Source organism: Antedon bifida, chromosome 5 (assembly GCF_963402885.1).
Source record: "Antedon bifida chromosome 5, ecAntBifi1.1, whole genome shotgun sequence".
In the NCBI taxonomy this organism is placed as follows: domain Eukaryota; kingdom Metazoa; phylum Echinodermata; class Crinoidea; order Comatulida; family Antedonidae; genus Antedon; species Antedon bifida.
The window spans coordinates 5,113,794-5,136,221 of record NC_136230.1 but is presented as its reverse complement, the minus strand read 5'-3'; the positions used below and the strand labels follow the sequence as shown (position 1 = coordinate 5,136,221).

The 22,428-nt window shown below is 30.9% G+C and overlaps 1 protein-coding gene across 2 annotated transcripts; it reads right to left on the bottom strand.

Annotated features, from left to right (window-relative positions):
• Window positions 1-835: 835 nt before the first annotated feature.
• LOC144841975 (vascular endothelial growth factor D-like) lies at window positions 836-21,966 on the bottom strand. 2 transcript variants are annotated; one of them, XM_078698295.1, is made up of 8 exons: window positions 21,765-21,966; window positions 19,456-19,558; window positions 18,984-19,088; window positions 16,001-16,060; window positions 11,962-12,173; window positions 10,719-10,954; window positions 5,168-5,281; window positions 836-3,234 (listed from the first exon to the last, which is right to left on the bottom strand). In XM_078698295.1, exons 1-8 carry the CDS (start codon window positions 21,858-21,860, stop codon window positions 3,078-3,080), a joined length of 1,083 nt encoding a protein of 360 aa, XP_078554421.1. In that variant the 5' UTR covers window positions 21,861-21,966; the 3' UTR covers window positions 836-3,077. The 2 variants fall into 2 exon arrangements, with proteins under 2 accessions (XP_078554421.1, XP_078554422.1); XM_078698296.1 differs by lacking the exon at window positions 16,001-16,060.
• Window positions 21,967-22,428: the final 462 nt, after the last annotated feature.

Below are 22,428 nucleotides of genomic sequence, written 5' to 3'. Positions count from 1 at the left end.
TCCTTAATAGGGTGTCCCTCAAATATAGGTTTTGGCGGCATTTCCCTCATTTGTTTTATGATAAAATGTCCCCTTTACAGGGTGTCATTGTATTTACGACTACACTACAAACCTTCTTAAACCACTATTCCAAAACGTTGGTTGTAGTATAAAATTAAAGAGTTAAAACCCCACATAATTTTAAAGTTTCCTACTGGTGAAGAATTCTTCATAAGTAAAGATGATCGATTTGTTTGTAGTCAGTTGAACCGTGTGCTATTGAAAGTCAAGCTATAATTTAAAATAAAAAAAAAACATACTGTACATAAATTAAGCATAGGGCCCTCTATAATTATATGAACATCCCCTGTACACAACAGTATTTACCGTATTTTTATTGGCATTCTATTATTTTTATTATATTGCAACGATAAGATGAGGAGATCTGTGAGAATGAGAAAGTAACCACAATCTCGGTTGGGGCGACTTTTCTCATTCTCGCAGATTTCCTCACTTATTGTTTCAAATTAATTAATTAAATTTCAGTAGGTCACAACAATTAATGTTCTTTGCCTGTTGTGTTTATATATTTTTATTATATTTTATATTTTCATATTATAGTTTTGTCAAATGTTATTGTCCTGGGGTCCCTAAAATTATCAACTTGTTTGGCCGCAGATGCATGTACTCTTCACATTTTTCTGGACACCAGATGCAAGTGGATTCATACACACTTACCTTAAGATAACTTATTCTATCACCAGAACCACATAGAAGCACTAACCACAACGATTTAATTAAACCTACAGTAATGATTATATACAGCAAACATAAAATAAATCAGTAATATGCCAAATATGGTTCTAACCCTGATGTTGCCTTTAATTTCAGAACAAACTTAATGGTACACATATGAATACATACCATCATTAAATAAATACAAATAAAAAACCTGGATTATTTATCTTAAATATTGAGGTTCTTTATGAATATAACATTTACAACTTTATTAAAATCAAGAAATAAATAACTTTATCACTCTTTAGTGAATAAGTATGTCACAAATCAGTCAAGGCAGGATTTAAATTGTTAAAAAAAAAACAACACAGTCAATTCTCCCAATACCGAACACCTTTGGGCTGGCCTAATATGTCTGGTTTTCTAGAAGGTCTGGTCTTCGGAATGTGTCTTTAGTGTTAAAAATTTATTTTGGACTTAATTGGACCTCAAGAAAAGTCTGGTTTTGGGAGGGTTGACTGTATTGATAATAAATAGTATATGCGATTTATTATTTGGAACGACAATCAGAACTGTACTTTTGTTGATGCTAATGTTTCTAGTAGGTTTCATTTAGCTAGGATATACATTTCACTATGTCAGAAAACAAGATCTTTATTTTATTTCAATACATCAATTAAAAAAATGAATTCATCAAAAATTAGCCATGATTTCATTACACATCACATAATTAGAAGTTACATTGAAATCATTATAACATTTATAAAAAAAAAGTATCTTGTTTTCTGCTTATCTCTCGTGTGTACACATTTTTCTTATCGTCACTAAATGTTGAGAGAGATTGACTCATGGACACTGCACCTCCATGGCATTAGATGCGGAGAAGTACACAACCAAACAATTGGTGCAAGTGTAAACAGCTCTGTCTACAATATCAAACTACTTTGACAAAAGAAGTGCGATGTGTCCAAATATGGTAGTGATATGCCCAAATATAGTAGTGATATGACATCATCATGTCCATCACATCACATTTTTTTGTCAAATAAGTTTGATAGTGTAGACAGGGCTTTAGTTTATACTCCAACATCCACACGTTTACAGTAGGTCAGGGGCAATTCAAAGCTTTAAGCTGCAGAATGTTTGGAATGGAAACTTAAAACTAGCTTAAAATGTAATATATAATAAAAAATGTACAAAATCAGTATGGTTTGCTATTCTTAAATAAAAACCATTTAAAATATCTTTTAAACAATTTGTACAGATAGTAAAATACTGTACATATAATCAGATAACTTATACACCATAATTTAATGCCATTATTTGAAATTACTATACAACATAAACTGTTAGTGTAGGATAGCGGACAGGGTTTAATTAATTATTATCAAGAAATAGATTAAGCCATGATCGCACTGGACTTAATTCGGTCAAATTAACCGAGTTGCCGGCAAAAGTGACCAAGAAAAGTCCAATCCAAAAACTGGCTACAATTCCCACAGTGTTAAATTAAGTCCAATAATTAATTAAAATTACGGTAAAACTAACTGAAAATATCCAAGTGCGAACGATGGTCAAATCTTCCGATGACATTGGGTAAAGCTACCATGGTTAAATTTACCATTTTTCAAGTCCAGTGCGAACAAGGCTTTAGACAGATTCAGAAAACTAAAATATACAAAAACTGAGAGAGAATTGCAAATAGTTGGAGCAGCAATAAGTACACAGTAGATACATTTATTAAATATATCAACTTATATTCAGTATCATATAGGATTATGTCAAAATTACTCTACTGCAGTAACTGCAGTAACTAAATTTTGTTCCTGAAATAGTTGAACACACAACAATTCTCCAGATAAAATACAGTTGATGATGATGTTTGCTACAGTATTCCTATGTTTATTCTTGTAGCATTGGCACTTGGAACTGTTCAGCCCTTCCCTGAAGCTATGTTGTTGATGTCATATCTTCTTCCTTTTGTGTTTGTTTGTCTGTCATTAATATCTCATAAAGCTTCTACACATGTCTGCCTTGGTATGTGCTATTTCTTACCCATTAATTATATAAGATAATTAAAGAGGGCACGCAAATAAAAATTGTTTATAAATGTGAGCACAAGTACAGTGTCTGGGTGTGCTGTCTTGTTATGAAATTTCTGAAAACAAAGTCTTATTCAATCTCTTTCTTCGACCTTTCCAAAAATCTTGACAACACTTGATCTAAGCAAACTTACGTCTCTTAGTTCGGACACTTCCGACTGTATATACCATGATAGTTTCTATACATTTTACCACTATTTTGGGTACATTATTTCAAATGGAAAACAATTTTTTATTTTATTCGCAATAATTTAAGGCTTAGGGAGACTTTGTGGTATATTTGTTCGATTCTGTTTCTAATTCTTCGCATTGGCATGATTGAAGGTTGAAGCTAACGTCTAACGGACACACAGTTGGTAGACATTTGTTCACTTGCGCTAAACTTGTTGTCTTACTGGGTAACACATCTTCACACCTGCAATTATGTAAAACATTTGTATATTAATTAAATGATTTGAATAAAACATTATTCATTTAATCTATATTCATTGTCAAGTTAAATTTACAACTAAAGCATGTTAATAACATGTACTTTGACATCATTTTATATCATAAAATCCTACCAGGCGATACCGGGAGTACTGGGCCCTACCATCGAAGATTAATATGACTGATATACAAGTAGTCACCAGGAATTTAATGTCATTCCTATCCAAATGACAATGCGTGTAAAGTCCCTTATACCCAATTCACATAAATTACGAGATGTAATACTTGTAAAAAATTATGTGTATTATATTGTTTGAAGGTTTGAATGGCGAAATCAATATAGGTTGATATAAAGCGGTACACCACATATAGTTATGAAAGGTACTGTTGAGTGTCTGGATGTTTCGCTCAATTTACATACGGTCGATCAAAGTATATTGATCGAAACGTCGAGAAACTCAACAGTCCTTTTCAGAACTATATATACATGGTGTACCACAAACTTTATATCAACATGTATTATGAAAACAAGCAGGTCTTTCTCACAGTGAACAACTTCTTTGATGATATCACTTACTATATGTCTAACAAACAAATCTAATATGGCAATAATTGTTTGGGATTCATATAATCTTATAACTCTTAATAATGCTAAGATTTCTCATGTTGCTGATACGTCATTCATCCGGAGCAACAGAAACAGATGTTGGGCGTTCAATTATTAATTCCCTTTCTGAAATCTAACAACTCACAGCTTACGACTGATGATGTCAACGGTTTTAAGTAACACAAAATAGAGGTTTAATGTTTCATTAACTAAAGAAGTTTCCACCCACAAACGATTTATTTTAATTGTCTGCCGTACCACACTTTTAAGTATATTAGATTTGTATGTCTTGTGCCCATGATGAGGAAGGCATTTTAAAGGGATACCTTTGGGGCCAAACAGTTTCCCCAGAATAGGGGTTGGCCGTAGTGTTAAAACATGTATTTCGTTTGACAAGAGCGTGTCCTCTTAATAGGGGTGTTGTGTCCCTTGAAGGAGGGGTTCTACTATTCTATTATTATACTGTATGAATGAAATTGGCTGTTTTACATTACTGTTTTGATTTAGATTTTTGCTTATTATATTTAAACAGTGTCTCCAGCCATTGATATCCACAGCATTTTAATTTTTTTAGTAATTTTCCTTTGGATTCATTACATTAAACTAATCAAAATTTAATTCAAATTTCTTGCAAGAATTTAAGATATTAGTATTTTAAAAATTCTATTCATTCAATATAAGATTTTTAAATGAGGTACAATACATACAATTCATTGACATTCATAATACTGTAATCACTCTCTATTCTTTAATAAATATTTAATAAAAACCCACGTACAAAAAACCACAGCGGAATTCCTCGCAGGTGAGAAGCTATTCTAATATGTCAATTATTTAATCCTGTCTGAACTATTAAATACTTTTACCCTTGGAAGTATAATATTTGAAGATAAAGCTATAGTAATATAGATCGGGCAACTCATGTGCGCAAACTTGCTGACCCGGCATCAAGAACTAAAACCATAATCTTGTAGATTATAGCCATTATTGGTATCAAATAAACTTGATCTATGGTATGTCTTATATTATTGTAAACGGCTCTAGCCAGACAAAATACTTTTTGTAAGTTTATTCAGGTGATGGCCAAAAAAAGTTACTTAAGTATTTATTTGAAAAATAAATTTATTCCCCTTTTTTTTGTAAAAATTGGCAGCAGTTTTCTGTGAATGAAATAAAAAATTGCTTGCAAAAGAGATGGTTACTTACACTTGCTAGCAACTTCAAAATATGAAAATACAGAAAAAAGTGATGTGTATGCCATGTATGATATTGATAAATTATGAATTTAAAAAATGAATAATAAAATACCTACTTGCACTTAAATTCGTTGAATACTCTAGGTGACAGGCAGCGTTCTCGTGCGTGTCTTTTACAATCGCAGCGACATAGTTCCTCATCGAATACTTGCCGTTTTTTAGTGCAAATTCTATTGTATATAAAAAGTACATACAAAAATAAATGGACTTTATGTAAGAAACTTTTTCGGAAACTATAATTTTTTCTAGTCTAGAAATTGGAGATGATTTTTATTTTTATCATTACAGTAGAACCTCCTCTTTTGGGACACCCCTATTCAGGGGACACCCCTATAAAGGGGACACTTTAATGTGAACTGAAAAGGGAGAATATATGTTGTAACACTGTTGGGTCCTGAAAGTGTCCCCTCAATAGAGGTTCTACTATAGTTATAATTCCTGAGAAGTCTTTGTTAAATTATCTGCCTTGGAACCATAATATGTCATTACATACACTGTAATATATTAAGTAAAGCTCTATCTACACTATCAAACTTAGTTTGACAAAAAAAGTGTGATGTACCCAAATATGGTAGGTAGTGATATGTCCAAATATGATAGTGATATGACATCATCATGTCCATATATGGGCACATCACATTTTTTTGTCACATAAAGTTTGATAGTGTAGATAAGGCTTAAAAAAGAGTTAGAGTACGGAGATGCCTAGAAAAGGCACTGAAAGAATTCTACTCTGAAAATAAACTAAATAAATTTCGATATGAGAACATAAATCCCTTTTTTCAAAAAGATAGCTGGTTAATTGAGCGTGTCTAAACAGAAACTTATTCCCAAGGTCATTATAACAAATTTGTAAAAATCAAAATATAAGCAAAGCTTTCAAAAACTGCATAAAGAACAATTTACACAAACGAGCGGTAATGGTAAGCAGAAAAAAACTACATGCTTGTCCCACGTAGAACCTGTATTTATCTACTCCGCGTTTTGTGGAAATGGTCATAAGAAATAACATAGATAGATTCTATGTTTTTGTTTTCCGTTTACCGTTTACCACTTCTCTGTGTAAATTAGCAGCAATTTCTATTTAGCTTTATAGCAAATGCTGGTACCTTAATATTTTAACCCTATTTTGTCTTCTTTATAGTACATTGAAATCTCCTACCTATTCACCTACATCACCATTTTTTATTCTTTATTTAATGACTTGTTCAGTAATTAACACCCTTGCTACAACCACAACACTCTAATAATTTCACCTCAGAACTAGTTTCTTGAACTAAACCCACTTTGCCATTTTAGTATTTGTTTTGACAGAAGCAAGCATTGAAAAGAATTTGAAAAGAACATTAAATAATGTTTAATGACTTTCAACTGAAACTTTTACCGCCAATCAGAATGATTGAATGACACAATTTGACCTTTTCTTCAATTCTTTATTTTTAACTACGAGAACTCGAATACATTAATCTGCGTTAACTTGTGCGTGAACTTCATAATTGGGATGTCATTTTCATATTACTTATATTCACAAAGAAATGTGATTATATAGATGTAATTTGAGGTACCAATGTGGAGTAAGGGTCATCAATGATGTAGTGAACACAGAACATTCAATCACTTTTATGATTTTCACCTAAACTTCAACAGGTTATAATAGCACAACCACGCAATTCCCATCCAAGGGACCATGTCAAAATTATTCTACTGCAGTTTACTGCAGTAATTATATTTATTCATTCCTTTTATTGTTCCACATAAAGTAAAAAAGAGAAGAAAAACCTTGTTAGAATCTTTGTTTATGTGTGAATCTCAAGTAAAGCCTTGTCTACATTATCAAACTAGTTTGACAAAAAAAGTGTGATGTGCTCAAATATAGTAGTTATATGCCCAAATATGGTAGTGATATGACATCATCATGTCCATATGAGCACATCACAATTTTGGTCACATAAAGTTTGTGACCAAGGGAGCCAAGTGTTCAAAAGACATGTGATATTACTGCAGTTACTGTTACTGTTTAATGCAATAGCGTATATTATTTTACTTTGCTTAAATGTAGAAAAGACAGTCACTCCAATAAACAGTACGAGTACCAAAAACAGCATAATAATTTCAAAATCGGTTAAGGAATAAACATAGTATATAGTAGTAGCTGCATTAGTAACTGCAGGAGTAACCTAGAATAATTTGACATGAACAGACATCTATTGAGAACTATAAACTGAATATCCGGCAGTACAAAAGAAAGCTAATAACTTATACAATCATCTTTACTATATGAACTATAATTGGACTACAGAAAATAGAATCAATTTTAATGATTTCACCTGAACTCATTACTACACCCATTATGTTTCGAACAGGAAACAGGCCGCACAATTTGCCGTTTTATTGTGAAAATATTTACGAGTATGAGAGATATCTTTTTTTGATATCTCTGTCAATCATCCTATTCTATAGAACACTCAATTTCTCATGCTAAACTTTTCACTCCACTAAAGGCTAGCCAAAAATTGTATCAATAAAGGTATAGTCACAGACTCGTCAATTATTTCAAAGGAAAGAATAGCATTAACTATTAGATATAGTGACAAGATAAAGATTTAATGTGTATATTCATCAGTTTAAATGATCCTGAACGGAGACGTGTCACAAAGTTTAAATTGCATTTGTCCAAAATAAAATTCAATAATTTTATGACGATTACAGCAGTGAATTTTATTTTTTCAGTCAGTGAAATAAATTACTTGGATATTCTCTAACCCAGTGGTTTAAAGTCCACCTTCAAATGTCTGATTTACAGATGCCAAACCACAAACCCACCTTATAATTAGCAGTAATAACCAAACAAAATTCTTAGAGCAAAATTGAATTTTTTTTAAAACACAAATTAATTGCTTCTTTTAACAAATAACAGAAACTGCAAAGATAATCCTAAGCTCTGTCTACACTATCAAACTGTATGCAACAAAAAAATGTGATGTGTCCAAATAGATGTCAGATCACTACCATATTTGGGAATATCACTACCATATTTGGAAATATCACTACCATATTTGGGAATATCACTACCATATTTGGACACATCACACTTTTTTTTTTCAAACTATTTTTTTATAGTGTAGACAGGGCTCAACACTATAAAATTGTTTGTAATTTTGCGATTAAAAATCCACTGCCAAATACAATAAAATTAATTAATTATGTACAGTTTTAAAGTCAATTATTTTCACACACCATTTATTTTGTGTTCTTTTTATTTAAAATCACCCTTTAAAAATCCTTTTAAATAAAAGTTAGACAAAAATAACAAGCTTAAGAGTAATTTAAATGCAAATCAGATTATGTGTTCCCTTGATCCTGTTATCCCTGTGTGGTAGTTCATTATAATGACCAGCTTTGTGTTTATTTTCCACTGTATTTTCTCTATTCATACATTTAAGTGGATTCATTATCACTGCTAGCTATAGTATCAAATAGGATGGGGTTGAATTAGCAGTCAAGCAAACCTAGATACTATGTTCACTGGCTATCACATTGATATATAACCTGAAATTTTTTTGTGGCCAAGGATTACCATTAGCAAATTAATCACTGTTCTATCAGATAGGAGGTAATCCCCCGGATACAGGGGCCATTTTGTGAACCAGTTTACCGGAATAACCCTCTACTCATCTCAAATAATGAACTGGGTTCTTTAAAGTGCACACGGACAAACTGTGTACACTGGACCTATGGTTTATAGTATTTATCCAAGAAGTGTTGTTCCACCATTAGAACTGGAGAGAGTCAGCCTCGAACCTTTGCCGATACACTGTTGGCCCTTTAGGTACGATAAACTGGGCCCCTGCCTTTGCCTGCTCAAATTAATACTGTACTCACATTCACAAGCTTTAAATGCAGAGTGGAAACTATGTTTTTTTGGCAATTAAGATGAACATAATATGATACTATTCAATATATAGCAACATACATGTAATTATCCTCAAATTATAATTTAACACAACACACATAAAGACTACCTCAAACTTTAAAAATAAGAAATATGGCGAGGAGACAGCATCGATAATGATCTATAATACCGACTTTCTGTTGACAAAATATGCATACACACATAAATCGGAATTCATGCGTACCATTTCCCATTCTACGTATATAGAGATAAAATGTAGTCATATCAACTGTTTACCGTATAACGAAGCACATGGTTTTTGCAAGAATATTACAGGGTATTACGATTCACAAAAATAATTATAAAAATCTTCACACACAATCAATTGAAAAATCAAATTACGGCTTTGATCAGAATTTGTAATAATAAGTTTTAAGAATAAGTCAATTTATTGAATTATTATATATAGCAGAAACAAATCAATTTCAAGTTTTGTACATTAATCAATAAATATTGACTGAAAAGATTGTAGATACTTAAACAATTTAGGTGGGTGGGGAGAAAAAGTTTTTACTTAAAAGTGAACTTCCGGGTGTTTCAACAAGTTAACCTATAAAAATCAACCTATAAACAGACAGAAGGTGTTTAAAAAGTATTTAAAACATGTCTTTTTATTCAAACAATGTTTAATGATCTTTTGTATCTGGGATAGAAATTTATTATAAGTTATTGAAGCATGTAAACCTAACCTTTAGATGACTGAGAATGTACACAATATTTAAATCCATTATCAACAGGTATTCACAAGGAAATTATGAGAGAGAATATTTATTTGACTTTTTGGCTGATGCCTTACCACAGACAAAGGAGCAATAGAGCATAAAACATGAAAGAAAATAGAGATACAAATACACATCCATTTAGGACACTCCTATTCAGGGGACACCCCTATTATTTATAAAGAGACCAATTTTTAATAATTGGAAACAACACTTTTCTATCAATGGCACACTTCAAACAAAGAATGGAACAAAAAAAAACTTAAAACAAACAAAAGTAATTAATGAACAAATTAAATGTACAGATACAACTTAAAAAATAACAGAATACAATACAACACAAACTTTTTAATTGGTTAGATGTTTGCTTTACCCTGAAAAAAAAAGGCGACACCTTTAGATTCCTAGAAATCTATTTCAAAGTAGTTATTAAATTAGCTTCCTTTGATTCGAACCCTATTGATCAGCACAAGATCAGTGGTTTAGAGGTAACATCAATGCCAGGATAGTGATCTGGAGGTCATGGATTCTAGTCTCACCCAAAAATTACTTAACAACTATGTTAGATTACGGAAAACATCTGAAAATATAGCTCTCTGACGCAAACTACTTTGAGGTAGAAGAGAATATTTTTTTGTTGTTGATCCAATAGATCGAGGTAGTTATTCACAAAAATTTTACTTTGAATGATAATCAGACAATTAATCTAAGTGCAAGTGACCGAAAGATTTGACATCAAATTGCAGTTTAAAAGCCAGACAAGCGGTAACGGTAACTCATTTAGACCATTTAAACACAACACGGAGCGGACAGGCGGTTTCCACTCAGGATAGACACAGATTCTACGTGGGACAAGCTACGCAGTTTTTTGCTTACTGTTACCGCTCGTCTGTGTAAATTGGCTGTTAGGAGTAAAAGCTCTATCAACATACTGACCTTTGTTGTGGGGTCGCGTGACATATACAGCTACACGTCTGCGCATCCCAGTACATAGTCTCTGAGCATGTCTGTCTGCCTGCTATACATTGACAGGAACACTGGGTATATTGGTGGATGTTGAGATTACAGTGTTTCTTTTGTACCTTACATAAACACTCACAACTCACGTCCTCTTGCATCGTTATGGGATAGGGCTCTTTTAAGTATCCAGAATTTGATAAATATCCGTATACCTGTACAAGACACACAGAATAACAGTTTAGAATAAACCTCATCTAAAATGTGCTGCACCTAAAGCTCTGTCTACACTATCAAACTTTATGTGACAAAAAAATGTGATGTGCCCATATGCAGACATGATGATGTCATATCACTACCATATTTGGGCACATCACACTTTTTTGACACATAAAGATTGATAGTGTAGACAGAGCCATATGCTGTTTTTTTTTGGAAATCTGTTCATTTCAACTTTATTTTTACAATCAATTTTTGTTTCTACTAGTATTTCTGCATGCTGGCCTTGTTAAATACACTTAAAGTTTTCATAACTTCAAAGTTATAATATTACAAAGACTGACTTAAGTTTGGTTTCCACTTGGACGCAACAACTTAAGCAAAACACAAGTGAGTTGATCAATCACAAAAAAAAGGATCTTATGATCCATCACATATGATTGGTAAAATTACAGTACTTGCGATGTGGTTATGAGGAACCAAGCTAAAACTATAAAACTATGTTAACAGTGGTCACAAAGGTGTCTCCTAAAAACTGTATGTAGTTTCAAGTGTGATTATATAGCAATGCCTATCACTCAACTATAAATTTTGTAAGTTTTATATTTCATATCAAAATAATTCCACAGAAAACTGTCTTGTTAGCAGTAAATAATACAGCGATAATGTGACTATATTTGGCACTTAACAAATAAATACACCAGAAAGATTATGGTTACGCAGGAAAAGGGTAAAGCAAATATTGAAAGATTAGGTGACTGAAGTAAAGAGTATTGATGGCTTCTTGGCTTGTAAATCCTATGCCACAGGCTTGTTTAAACATCTCTACTTTAATCCTGCCTCTGGGAAAGAAAAACACCGCTGTGATCTTTAACAAACAACGAATACAAACTAATTGAAATTTTAGTAAAGAGATGGCTGCTAAGATAACAACTTAATAGCAAAGCACAACAAAAGAAGGATAAGGAGAAAAAATTCCAAAAACAATAATTGGTCGACTTACAATTACGTGAACAACGACCGGTTTAGTTTCCACCGCTGTACATTCATTAAGGTCACTAGTGCAGCAACCGCTACATTTTTGTAACTCCACGCAAGGAGGATAAAAGAAAACATTAGGATCGTCCTTAGGTACTTCTACCACTGTAGCCCTCGGATCACATTTTGGTAATTCAGTAATTTTAGGTTTATCATCATCATCATCATTATCATCATCTAATACAAAAAGAGAAAATATAAATAACTTTACAATCTTATGCTATCTCAAATATTTAATTCATAAAATAACAAATTTTATGACACAAATTAATATTAATATTCATTCCATTCTTATCCCTTTTCATAAATAATTTCTATTTGTCACTTATCCATAAAATATATCACCTACTCCAACTTTGTTGAATGCATTATTGCTCCAGTTATTTGTTACCTGTCCTGCTTTAAACCCTACATTACTATTAAGTATTTCTTTCAAACACACAAAAGTTTTTGTCGCCCAGTTTTTGTCACCCACCAAGTTTTTCTCAACAAACACATTTTTTGTCAACAACCAAGTTTTTGTCAGTAAAAAGGTTTATGACATTAAAACAGTTTTTGACATTAAAACAGTTTTTGACACTAAAAAGTTTTTGTCACCAACCACATTTCTGTCAACAAAATGTTTGTCATCAACCAAGTTTTTGTCCCCCACCAAGTTTTTGTCACCAACCAAGTTTTTGTCACCAACCAAGTTTATGTCACCAACTACATTTCTGTCAACAAAATAGTTGTCATCAACCAAGTTTTTGACACCCACCAATACAAGTTTTTGTCACCCATACTTGTAAGGTTTTGTAAACAACCAAGTTTTTGGCATTAAACAATTTTTGGAATGTCACCAATGAAGTTTTGTCACTAACAAAGTTTTTGTCACTAACAAAGTTTTTGTCACTAACAAGGTTCTTGTCACTAACAAGGTTCTTGTCACTAACAAAGTTTTTGTCACCAAACAAGTTGTTGGTCTTCACACATCTTTAAATTGTCACCACTCATCCTTTTAAAAGGGGATAAATAAAACTATTTGCCATCCACTCTTTTGACCAAATCATGTATAACACTATACATTGGATAATGTTGACTTGAGGATTTAGTTTCACAAACTTTTGTTCATTAAACTTTGGAGTGGCATGACTTATTTTACTATAAATAAATTAAAAAAAATAAGTCATAAAACATTTTTTGAAAGAACACTTGTTCTTAAAAAAATCATAGATGTAAAAAACAAATTTGTTTTTATTTACCATAAATAAAAGAACAAGTGAGTTGGAGTTCAGCCTACAGTATCCTTACTCCTAGTTATTTGATTGATTGATTGATCATTTTATTTCAGAAATACAATACAATAAAAAAACAGAAAATCAAATTAAAATAGGATCTTCTCCCATTGACGACATAACTATTAAATTATATTTTTCTTAATTTGATATATTATTTCTCAATACTATACAAACTTGTCAAAATACAATTATTTCAGTTAATAGTTCAAATACAAATAGATTTGTATGTAGTTTAAATATCATTTCCGAGTTCCCAGAGGAATATACACTAAATTCTGGGTCAAAAAGTTTTACTTTTTAAAACATAATAATCTGTACTTTTACACTCAAACCATAATTTATGATACTGAAAATAACAATTTGTAAAGCTGACTACAAGATAAATAAAACAGACATAGTAAATACCTCACAACAGGTACATTTTGTTGATTGAGTTTTTATTTCTGTAATTCAATCTCTGTTAAGTTCAAAACAAGTTACAACCCTGTCAATTTTTCACATTAAAGATGTATTGTCCCCCAAAAACATGAAAAATGAAGATTAATTAAATCAGACTTTGAATATGTTATTTTGTAGTTTTAATAAAGTTAATCACTTTCATAGAAAACAAGATGAAAAAAAATGATGTTTTCACTTGTAAAATGACAAAATAAATGGTTAAATTCAACCAAAAATCCATTGGCTGAAAAAATTATTTTTTTCAGGGGGACAATACATCTTTAATGTTGTGATTGAACTTTTTCATGTTGAAAATTGAAAAATAGGTGTCAATCACCTTATCTTTAATTAATGCTAATTTTTAAATACAGTTTACATTTCTCCATAATGAATACAAAGAAAATAGTTTCCATCTCCAAAAGTCAATCATTCAATTAAAGTTAGGCTCTGTCTACACTATCAAGCTATGATGTGCTTAAATATGGTAGTGATATCCCTAAATATGGCAGTGATATGAAATCATCATTTTCATATAGTATAAAGGGAACATCACATTCTTTTGTCAAATAAAGTTTGATAGTGTAGACAGAGCTTTAGTTTATACTCCAACATCCACACATTTACAATAGGTCAGGGGCAATTCAAAATTGCTATCATATTATATTATTAATCTGTCAAAAATAGATATCAAAAAGTAGTTCATAATTTCATTTTAGCTGTCAAAGGGGAATAGCAACGTTATAAATATTTAAGTTTTTATAATAAATAAGTTCTCCAAAAAAAAAAAATGGTAGTTAGAATTTCCGGGGGCGAAGAATCGTAAAAAGTTTACAACGAAATGTCAGAATGATGTTGCGTGCGAGCTAAAGTTAAGTAGGAGTATGAGGTTGGCTCCTAATTTATTGAATGTTCCCATACCTGGATCATAGCGGGTCTAGGGGGTCTAGGCCTATAAAAATGTACTTAAAGTTGAAAGATCCATTTCATTATATATCTTTTTATATTATTATATTATTTATACTTAATAATATTACGGTAAGTGTCACTGTCGATAATTTGTGGTTAAAATATGATTCATGATCACAGAGTCATTGGTCCAAATCCTATATAATTCTATTATTTGTTCTGGGGTTTATGAAGTGCATTACTAATATATCATCTCTTGTGCATGTTTTTCATAATTGTCCCAAATCTGAGGTTTGAAATAGCACCCTTCACCAATAGTGTATCAATATTTTATAATAATTATGCTATTTTTATCCTCGGGTATAATCCCACTTCTGGTCTAATCCCACATCCTTGGTTATATCTGATTTCACAAAAAGGCATACTAATCAGAGTTTCCCCGGGTATAGTCCCACCCCTAATTTCATTTTCTAGGTGGGGTGGGATTATACCAGAGGATATACAGCAATACATTTAATTTAATACAGTCAATTATTAGTAATTGTTGAATAATGTCAACAACATAATTAATCTATTAATGTAATGTGAGGTTAGTACAATTGTGGTGGTGGTTACAGCATTATTATTATATTTATTGTTTTTTAAATTTTATGTAATCAAATAATTTGAGATTATTAGCAATACCACATTCCTTTAGTGAAATATTATTTGGATGTAAATTTATTATTAGTCTGCAGTTGAGGAAATTAATGATAGTCCCTCTACATACCTAAGGCAGCCACAGCGCAACTTCTACCAAAATCAAATTCTTTATTATACACATGTGCATTGTATATAAACGGGACCAACGACTTTACATCCTATCTGAAGGATGAAGCAATGAGATTAAAGCATGTAAGCAATATGGCACAGTCCGGCCTCGAACTCATGCATTTTACGTGATTGTCCGATACGCCATTATAGGTCTTAAGATGTATCATGTAAAGGTTAATGCCCACCGCCTGCCTTCTATTACGATATTAGTGATTAGCCGACTATAAATATATTCAATTTGGCCATGTTCCTTTTGTACAGTATTAAGTGTGATGTGCCCAAATATGGTAGTAATATGCTTATATATGGTAGTGATATTACATCACCATGTCCATATATGCGCACATCACATTTTTTGTCACATAAAGTTTGATAGTGTAGACAGAGCTTTCATTGATCATGCGAGAGTTCCCTCTTTAGATTCCAGATTCCAATTGTCATTAATGGCAGTGATTAGTGAAATTATTGAATGTTTCTGCCCTAATTAATTATTATTGATTATTGAAACCTTCACCAGAAGCACAATGTTATTTTTGAGCAAGAATATCATAATCTAAGAATTGGTCTTACCTTGTGTCTCTGGTGGGCTTCTACGAGTCACCCTTGCCCTGCCTCTTAGCCCTCCTAATGCTAAACAAAATCATGGTCTTATATCAATACAATGTTTATGTATAGGTGTAGTACCTAACAATACTAAATACAGTTTGTTAAGTGGGATCGTCTATTGTATGTACAGGCATAAAGGGAAGTACTGTATATTATCAAGATTTCACGTTTACTAAAGTCGAGCAGCATTTTTTGTAAGAAATATTTCTTGTTTAAACATATCAACAGGATTTGTTTTTAGATGACATGATTGTATTGAGCATAACCCAGTCAAAAAGTTTTGGGATTCGATCATGGAACTGCTTGCTTACAGGAGGAGTGTCATCTCATTAGACCACAAGATTTTTTACCCAAATTCAACCCTATGCCACAGATACCTTGATCATACACAAAACAAATGGCATACTTGATGCTAAGATAGTCAGAAACTCATCAAAAGGAAGTATTTTAAACCTTTCCATTAAAATGAAATTGTTTTTCTTTTATAGTAAATTTAAACACGTCAATATTAGTCCAATTAATCTAATACTTCAAGTGTACTCTAGAAGATCTCCATCAACTAATAATATTTACTTTGATCATATGATTGGTTAAAAGTAAATTTTTCTTGGAAATCTGGTAAAGAAGTCAAAGGTCACCTCGTGCCCACATCACAACTGGTACATTATTACTTTTGACCTATTGTGGGATCATGCGCTGTTTAGTTCGCTAAATGTTGCGCGGTTGAATAAGGCGTGGTATAAAAATAGGTCATGACATCACTGAAGGATATTGTCGCAAATGGCATGTTCATATAGTGCATTCATTAATTCAATATAGTTTATCATAATACTAAAATAATTATTATTATTATTAAGTGATTAATAGATTTGAATGGATTAATATTGATTACACAGTTGCTTCTTTAAACTAATCCTAACTAATTCTAACTATTCTTAATCCCCATTGGATTCAAATATTTACAAACGATTTAATCTGTTTATATTAGTCCATATTCGTTAGGGTTAGGGTCTTTTCTTTGAACTTAACGAACGTCATTCTCCCGTGATCAGAGAATGTTTCATTTGTCGTCTGATGCATGATTTAAATTTAATATTTTCATTGATAATCATTGAACAACATCTTTTAAGGTTTTTTCAACAAAAAATTTAGTTACAAAATGAAAAACTGTTTTTCCCATGAGATTTTTTAAATAAATTCTTAACTGTGTGAAACCAGCGCTCCTTCTAAAAGTTGTAAAAATAAATTTTACACAATATCAAATTTCTTTTTATATGTATTGGAAAATAAGTTGAAATGTATTTGTAAGAAATTCAAATTGCAATCCATATAAAACTATATGATAAAATATTTATATATAATTCATGTTCATTCATAAAGTGGAAAAATATATACATGATTCTTAAAAGAAAGTGGAAAAAACCTAACCTCATCCCCTCCTCAAAATCTTACATAAAAGTATGTTATACTACTGTACATGGGATAATTTGTATTGGATAAATCAAATAAAAACCTACTTTGTTCTGCAAACTAACATGATATATTATATTTACATCAAATATGTTTACACTGTAAATTATACTGGTCATAAATTAATAATTGAGTAATAACCAGGTAACAAAAGGTATGTAAATTACAAACATAGCCTCCTTATACCAATTAGATAATAAATCTTCATTAAAAAGTTACATTTACAAATGGATATGTCTGTGGATTCGAACCTGCTACATTTTACATACAGAGTGAGCGCCTTATCCACTAGACCACAGATTATTTAAATGTCTATTTATTCGAATTCTCAGACACACGTGACAAAAATAATATTTTCTGTATATGAGATCATGGTGAACAACAACAAAATAATAACATGAATATAATTAGCCAATGATGGGAAGGGAAAACCAGGTGACATAATGCGCCCATACCCAAATTGTTTGTAAATGTTGATATAATATTTTCACATTTTTTTTGTGATATAGTATTATAAGATATCAGGCTGTAGTTTAGTAAACTCAGATTATAAGATGTACACTCAGGTACATTCTTTTACAATTTTTTCTCTTCGTGTCGCATGCAGTAACACGTCTAAAGATAGCTTTACTTGAAAATTAAAAACCTTTTCTGATAGAAATTTATATTTAGATTTATTATTTCTTGTTTTATAAATCTAATCTGTGTAAAGTAAGAATACACTTGAGGCAATGCCAGTTATTTGTCAAACTTTGCAACAAAACACCATAAATTCACATTAACGATAATGAACTGATAAAAAGTAATTGAAATTTACAGAGGAATGTCCTAAAAAATGAGAACACTCACATCATGAAATTATTTACTGTAACAATAAATGATGACTAGAATGTCTTTAGACATATTTAGCAAAATATAAGATATTGTAGAAACAAGTTCACACACTACATTCAGGGAGAACAATTTAATTAAAACAATAATTATTAACAAATTCTTATAATAAAACATGTACTACTACTACTACTACTACTACTACTGTATTTATGATGTAATCTGGTTTAAACAAATTAAATGGCATTACAGAATAAACTGAATTATGACAATTTATTAATAAAAATATTCAAGTATGTTAATACTAAAAGATAAGGACACATTTTCATAAAATCAAAATTGATTATAAAACACCAATTATGTTGGTGTATTTCTCCCCAAAATCATGAAAAATAAAGATTTATAACATTAGACTTTTAATTTTGCAGTTTTTATGAAGTTATTCAATTTCATAGAAAAAATAATGATTTCAGAAAATAAATAGTTAAATTCAACCAAAAACACTATTTTTGACATAACAGTTTTTTCAAGTAATTATTTTGTTTGGTGATGTGACTTTAAAATGGCATATTCAACAGAAAAAGTTTTAAATTAATTTTTTTCAGGGGGACAATATATCTTTAAAGTTTAAATGGAAATTACTTACACTTTATGTTACCATCTATAGTCTTATCATCTCTTGGTTTTATTTCATCTATTATTTCAAAATTATCTTCACTTGATTCTGCTAGTGCAACCTCTTTCTTCACTTCTATAAACAATATCATTTAATACTTTAATTAAACTATTTTAAATAAAAATTATACTTCCTTGCTTTTAGAGATAATAAGTCTTTGATAGTCAATTTTTCTTTTAACATTTATTTTCTATAAAAATAAACAATGAGTAATAAACATTTTGAAGATATTCTGTTTGTCTATCAATTATTTAATATACTATAATGACATGCTTTTTTGTATATAAGATTGTAAGACGTTTATACTATCGGTATAACTATGGTTTATTTATACTTAATGCTATTGTTAATTTCCTAGTGAAATTTGTTCTCTTTTTGTTTTGTATGTTTTGTGTGATGGATGTACTATCCAAAATAAAGGAAATGAATGAATGATACTCACTATTATTTTCAAACTTCTGATCGTTAGAATATAACCTGATTACATTTCTAAACTCTTCTGCGGTTCTTACATCTTTTAAATGATATCTAAGAGAATGTGGAATCTGAAAAAAAGCAAAAGAAAAATATATACCACCTGCAACATTTTTTTTCTATACCATTTTAATGTCACATAATAGTTATTAACTTTGACCAAAAATTGGATCGGAAAAAAATTGACTGGAAGGCAATGGGTTTTTGGTTGAATTTGACCATTTATTTTGTCTTTTTATTTAAAGTGAAAACATTATTTTTTTAAAGTTTTTTTCTATGGAAGTGATTGATTATTAATACTCTGAAATGTCATATTCAACATATTTTTTTATTAATCTTCATTTTTTGAACACTAAAAGGTTATCTAAATAATTGCATAAAATGGTATAGCAAAAAATGCAATACAATGATTGATTATCAAAATGTTCAATAATGTTTAATGGTTTTTATAGTAAAATATACTTTTTATTTTATAATTATGTAAAAATTGAAGTAAAACTTTTTAAATGATTGAATAGTGTATTAAAATAGATACATAATAGCAACCATTTGGTCTCACTGAGTTGGTAGATAAAGACATGTTGCTGTTAAATTAAATTGGATATTAAGAATTGGTGACCATTGCTTAGCCCACCAGACACAAAGCTAGATTAAACATGCAACATTTTTAGTAATTTATTAAAATTAGATTCTTTTCCACACACTGATTAAAATCACCTAAACCTAGACAACGGGCTGCTAAAGTTATTTTCACTAGATTTTATTATGCCTATTGCTAAATGAAGTCATGCACCAGGGAAAGAAATAGCTTCAACATCTGCTAAGATGTATTTGGTATATATTGTAAAGTAATCTATTATGTTTTTTCATGGTACACTGATGCTGTGGCTTGCCTGTTAAACACCTATTCATAGTTGCATAAGCTTTATAACGTTTTTCTATAAAAATAATAAATAAGTATTCAATCTAAAAGGAAGTAACTAATTTGATGATGTCCCTTTTAGTGGTCATGGTTGATTGGTTTTGATTTGCTATCTGTTTGAACTCTGTGACCTATTCTTATGATTCTGCTTTTTGCTCAGGGGTCGTCAACCCTGAAATAAATTATTATTTTTTTCTTTTTTAAATTCAAGGACTTGCAACTGAAATAATAACATACTATACTTATAGCATGGATCTATAAATTAGATTAGACTAATGTATAGGTCCATGCTTAAATACTAAGTAAAGCTCTGTCTACACTATCAAACTTCATGTGACAAAATGTGATGTGCCCATGGACATGATGATGTCATAGCACTACCATATTTAAGCATATCAATACCACATTTGGGCACATTACACTTTTTAGTAGTAGTTTGGTATTGTACACAGAGAGAGTGTAGACCAAAATTAACATCCTTAAAAATAAAATAACATTTTTTTTTTAAGATTGCATAATTGTTTTATTGACATCTGTTTTTTGTTTATTTTTTTTTTAAAGCATTGAATGAAGGACACAAGAAGATCTGGTTATTGACAAATATTTAAAAAGACAAACCAAAAAGTTGAATGATAAACTAATAATACCATAATTAGAATTATAGCAGAAGGCCCATGAAAACTTTTCTTCAACAATTGTCGTATTCGAGTGAACCGTTGAGTAGTTTTTCCGTTGAGTACTTTTTAACGGACTATTTTGAGCGTTGAGATTGTTCTTAACGAAAAAGCTTTCGTTGTCAACGTTTTCTATTCGAATGACTTTCTGTTGAGCACAAATTTACAATTCGAATACAAAAAGTACTCAACGAATCTTTACGTTGACAACGAAAGTTCCCAATCGAATACGACAATTGTTAAACGATAAAAGTTAAGTAAAGTTTGACATTGAAAATCTAGCCTATATATAAGGCATTAAAAGGTACCTCTAAATATTATTATATCACCTATTCATTCTACATTAGTAATATAGCCAAGTATTAGTATATCCCTACATGCATATCGACAGACCAGACAATAATAATTAATATGCAATTTACTGCGTGTCACGTCTAGTGCATCTAAACATCTAGGTTAATTTTGGACAGGTAAGAATGAATTGAAAGATTACAAAAACTTTTCTATCTCTTAAATTCGTAATCCCCGATACACTTCACATTAAATTCACCTTTTGGAAGAGGATAAAAAGATCACAGAATGTGAAACAGTGCGTATCAACCAGCATACCTTTTCGTCAAGCAGAAAGGTCCAACCATCCACTCATCATGATGGTAGACAAATAGGCGACAGACAACCTACCTGTTGACTGGAGGGAAGCACTCCGAAAAAACAGACCGTCAGTAGGCCTAAGTGTAGCAGGCGTGAAAACTGTGAACAGCACGAGCAGGGCCACATTATTTCGATGTTTCACCTTTTAATTTTCTATTATTACTTAGCCATATAAAACGTGAAATTTAGACTGCCCTGTCATCTTTACGTCGTGTTTTCATGCTGTCTCTGGTGTGCGCGCGGTGCTGGAACTTTTCATTAAAAAACTTTCGCGATACAAAATATTTGAGGGCGGTATATACGAATAGAAGTTGGACTACTATATATACAGTATTTACATTTACACAACATTTGTACGGATTGCTAAAAGTAACAAACAACAAATCATTGTTTCTTAATTTATTAAATAAAATATCAATATATATACATAAATCCAAAGGCAAATTACTGAAAAAATGACAATGCTGTGGGTATCAGTGGCTGGATCTCAATGGAGATACAAAAAAAAAGCAAAAAGCTAAATCAAAACGATAAGTAAAACAGCCAGAAAAGTTAGCAGAGCTTTCGGGCAACACTAGCCCTTCATCAGTGCAAGTGAAGGAATATTTAATGAAGGAAGAAAACTGTTACGTCAAAAAGTCAAGCAGTGTTTTTTGTAAGAAAAATTTCTTGTTAATATTTTTAATCCAGTTTT

Coding starts and splice junctions, on each gene's coding strand:
- LOC144841975 (XM_078698295.1), bottom strand. CDS start 21,860: ATGTGGCCCTGCTCGTGCTGTTCACAGTTTTCACGCCTGCTACACTTA. Junction 19,559..21,764: donor TGCTTCCCTCCAGTCAACAG/GTAGGTTGTCTG, acceptor GCTTTTTTTCAG/ATTCCACATTCTCTTAGATA. Junction 16,061..18,983: donor TATAGATGGTAACATAAAGT/GTAAGTAATTTC, acceptor GATTTTGTTTAG/CATTAGGAGGGCTAAGAGGC.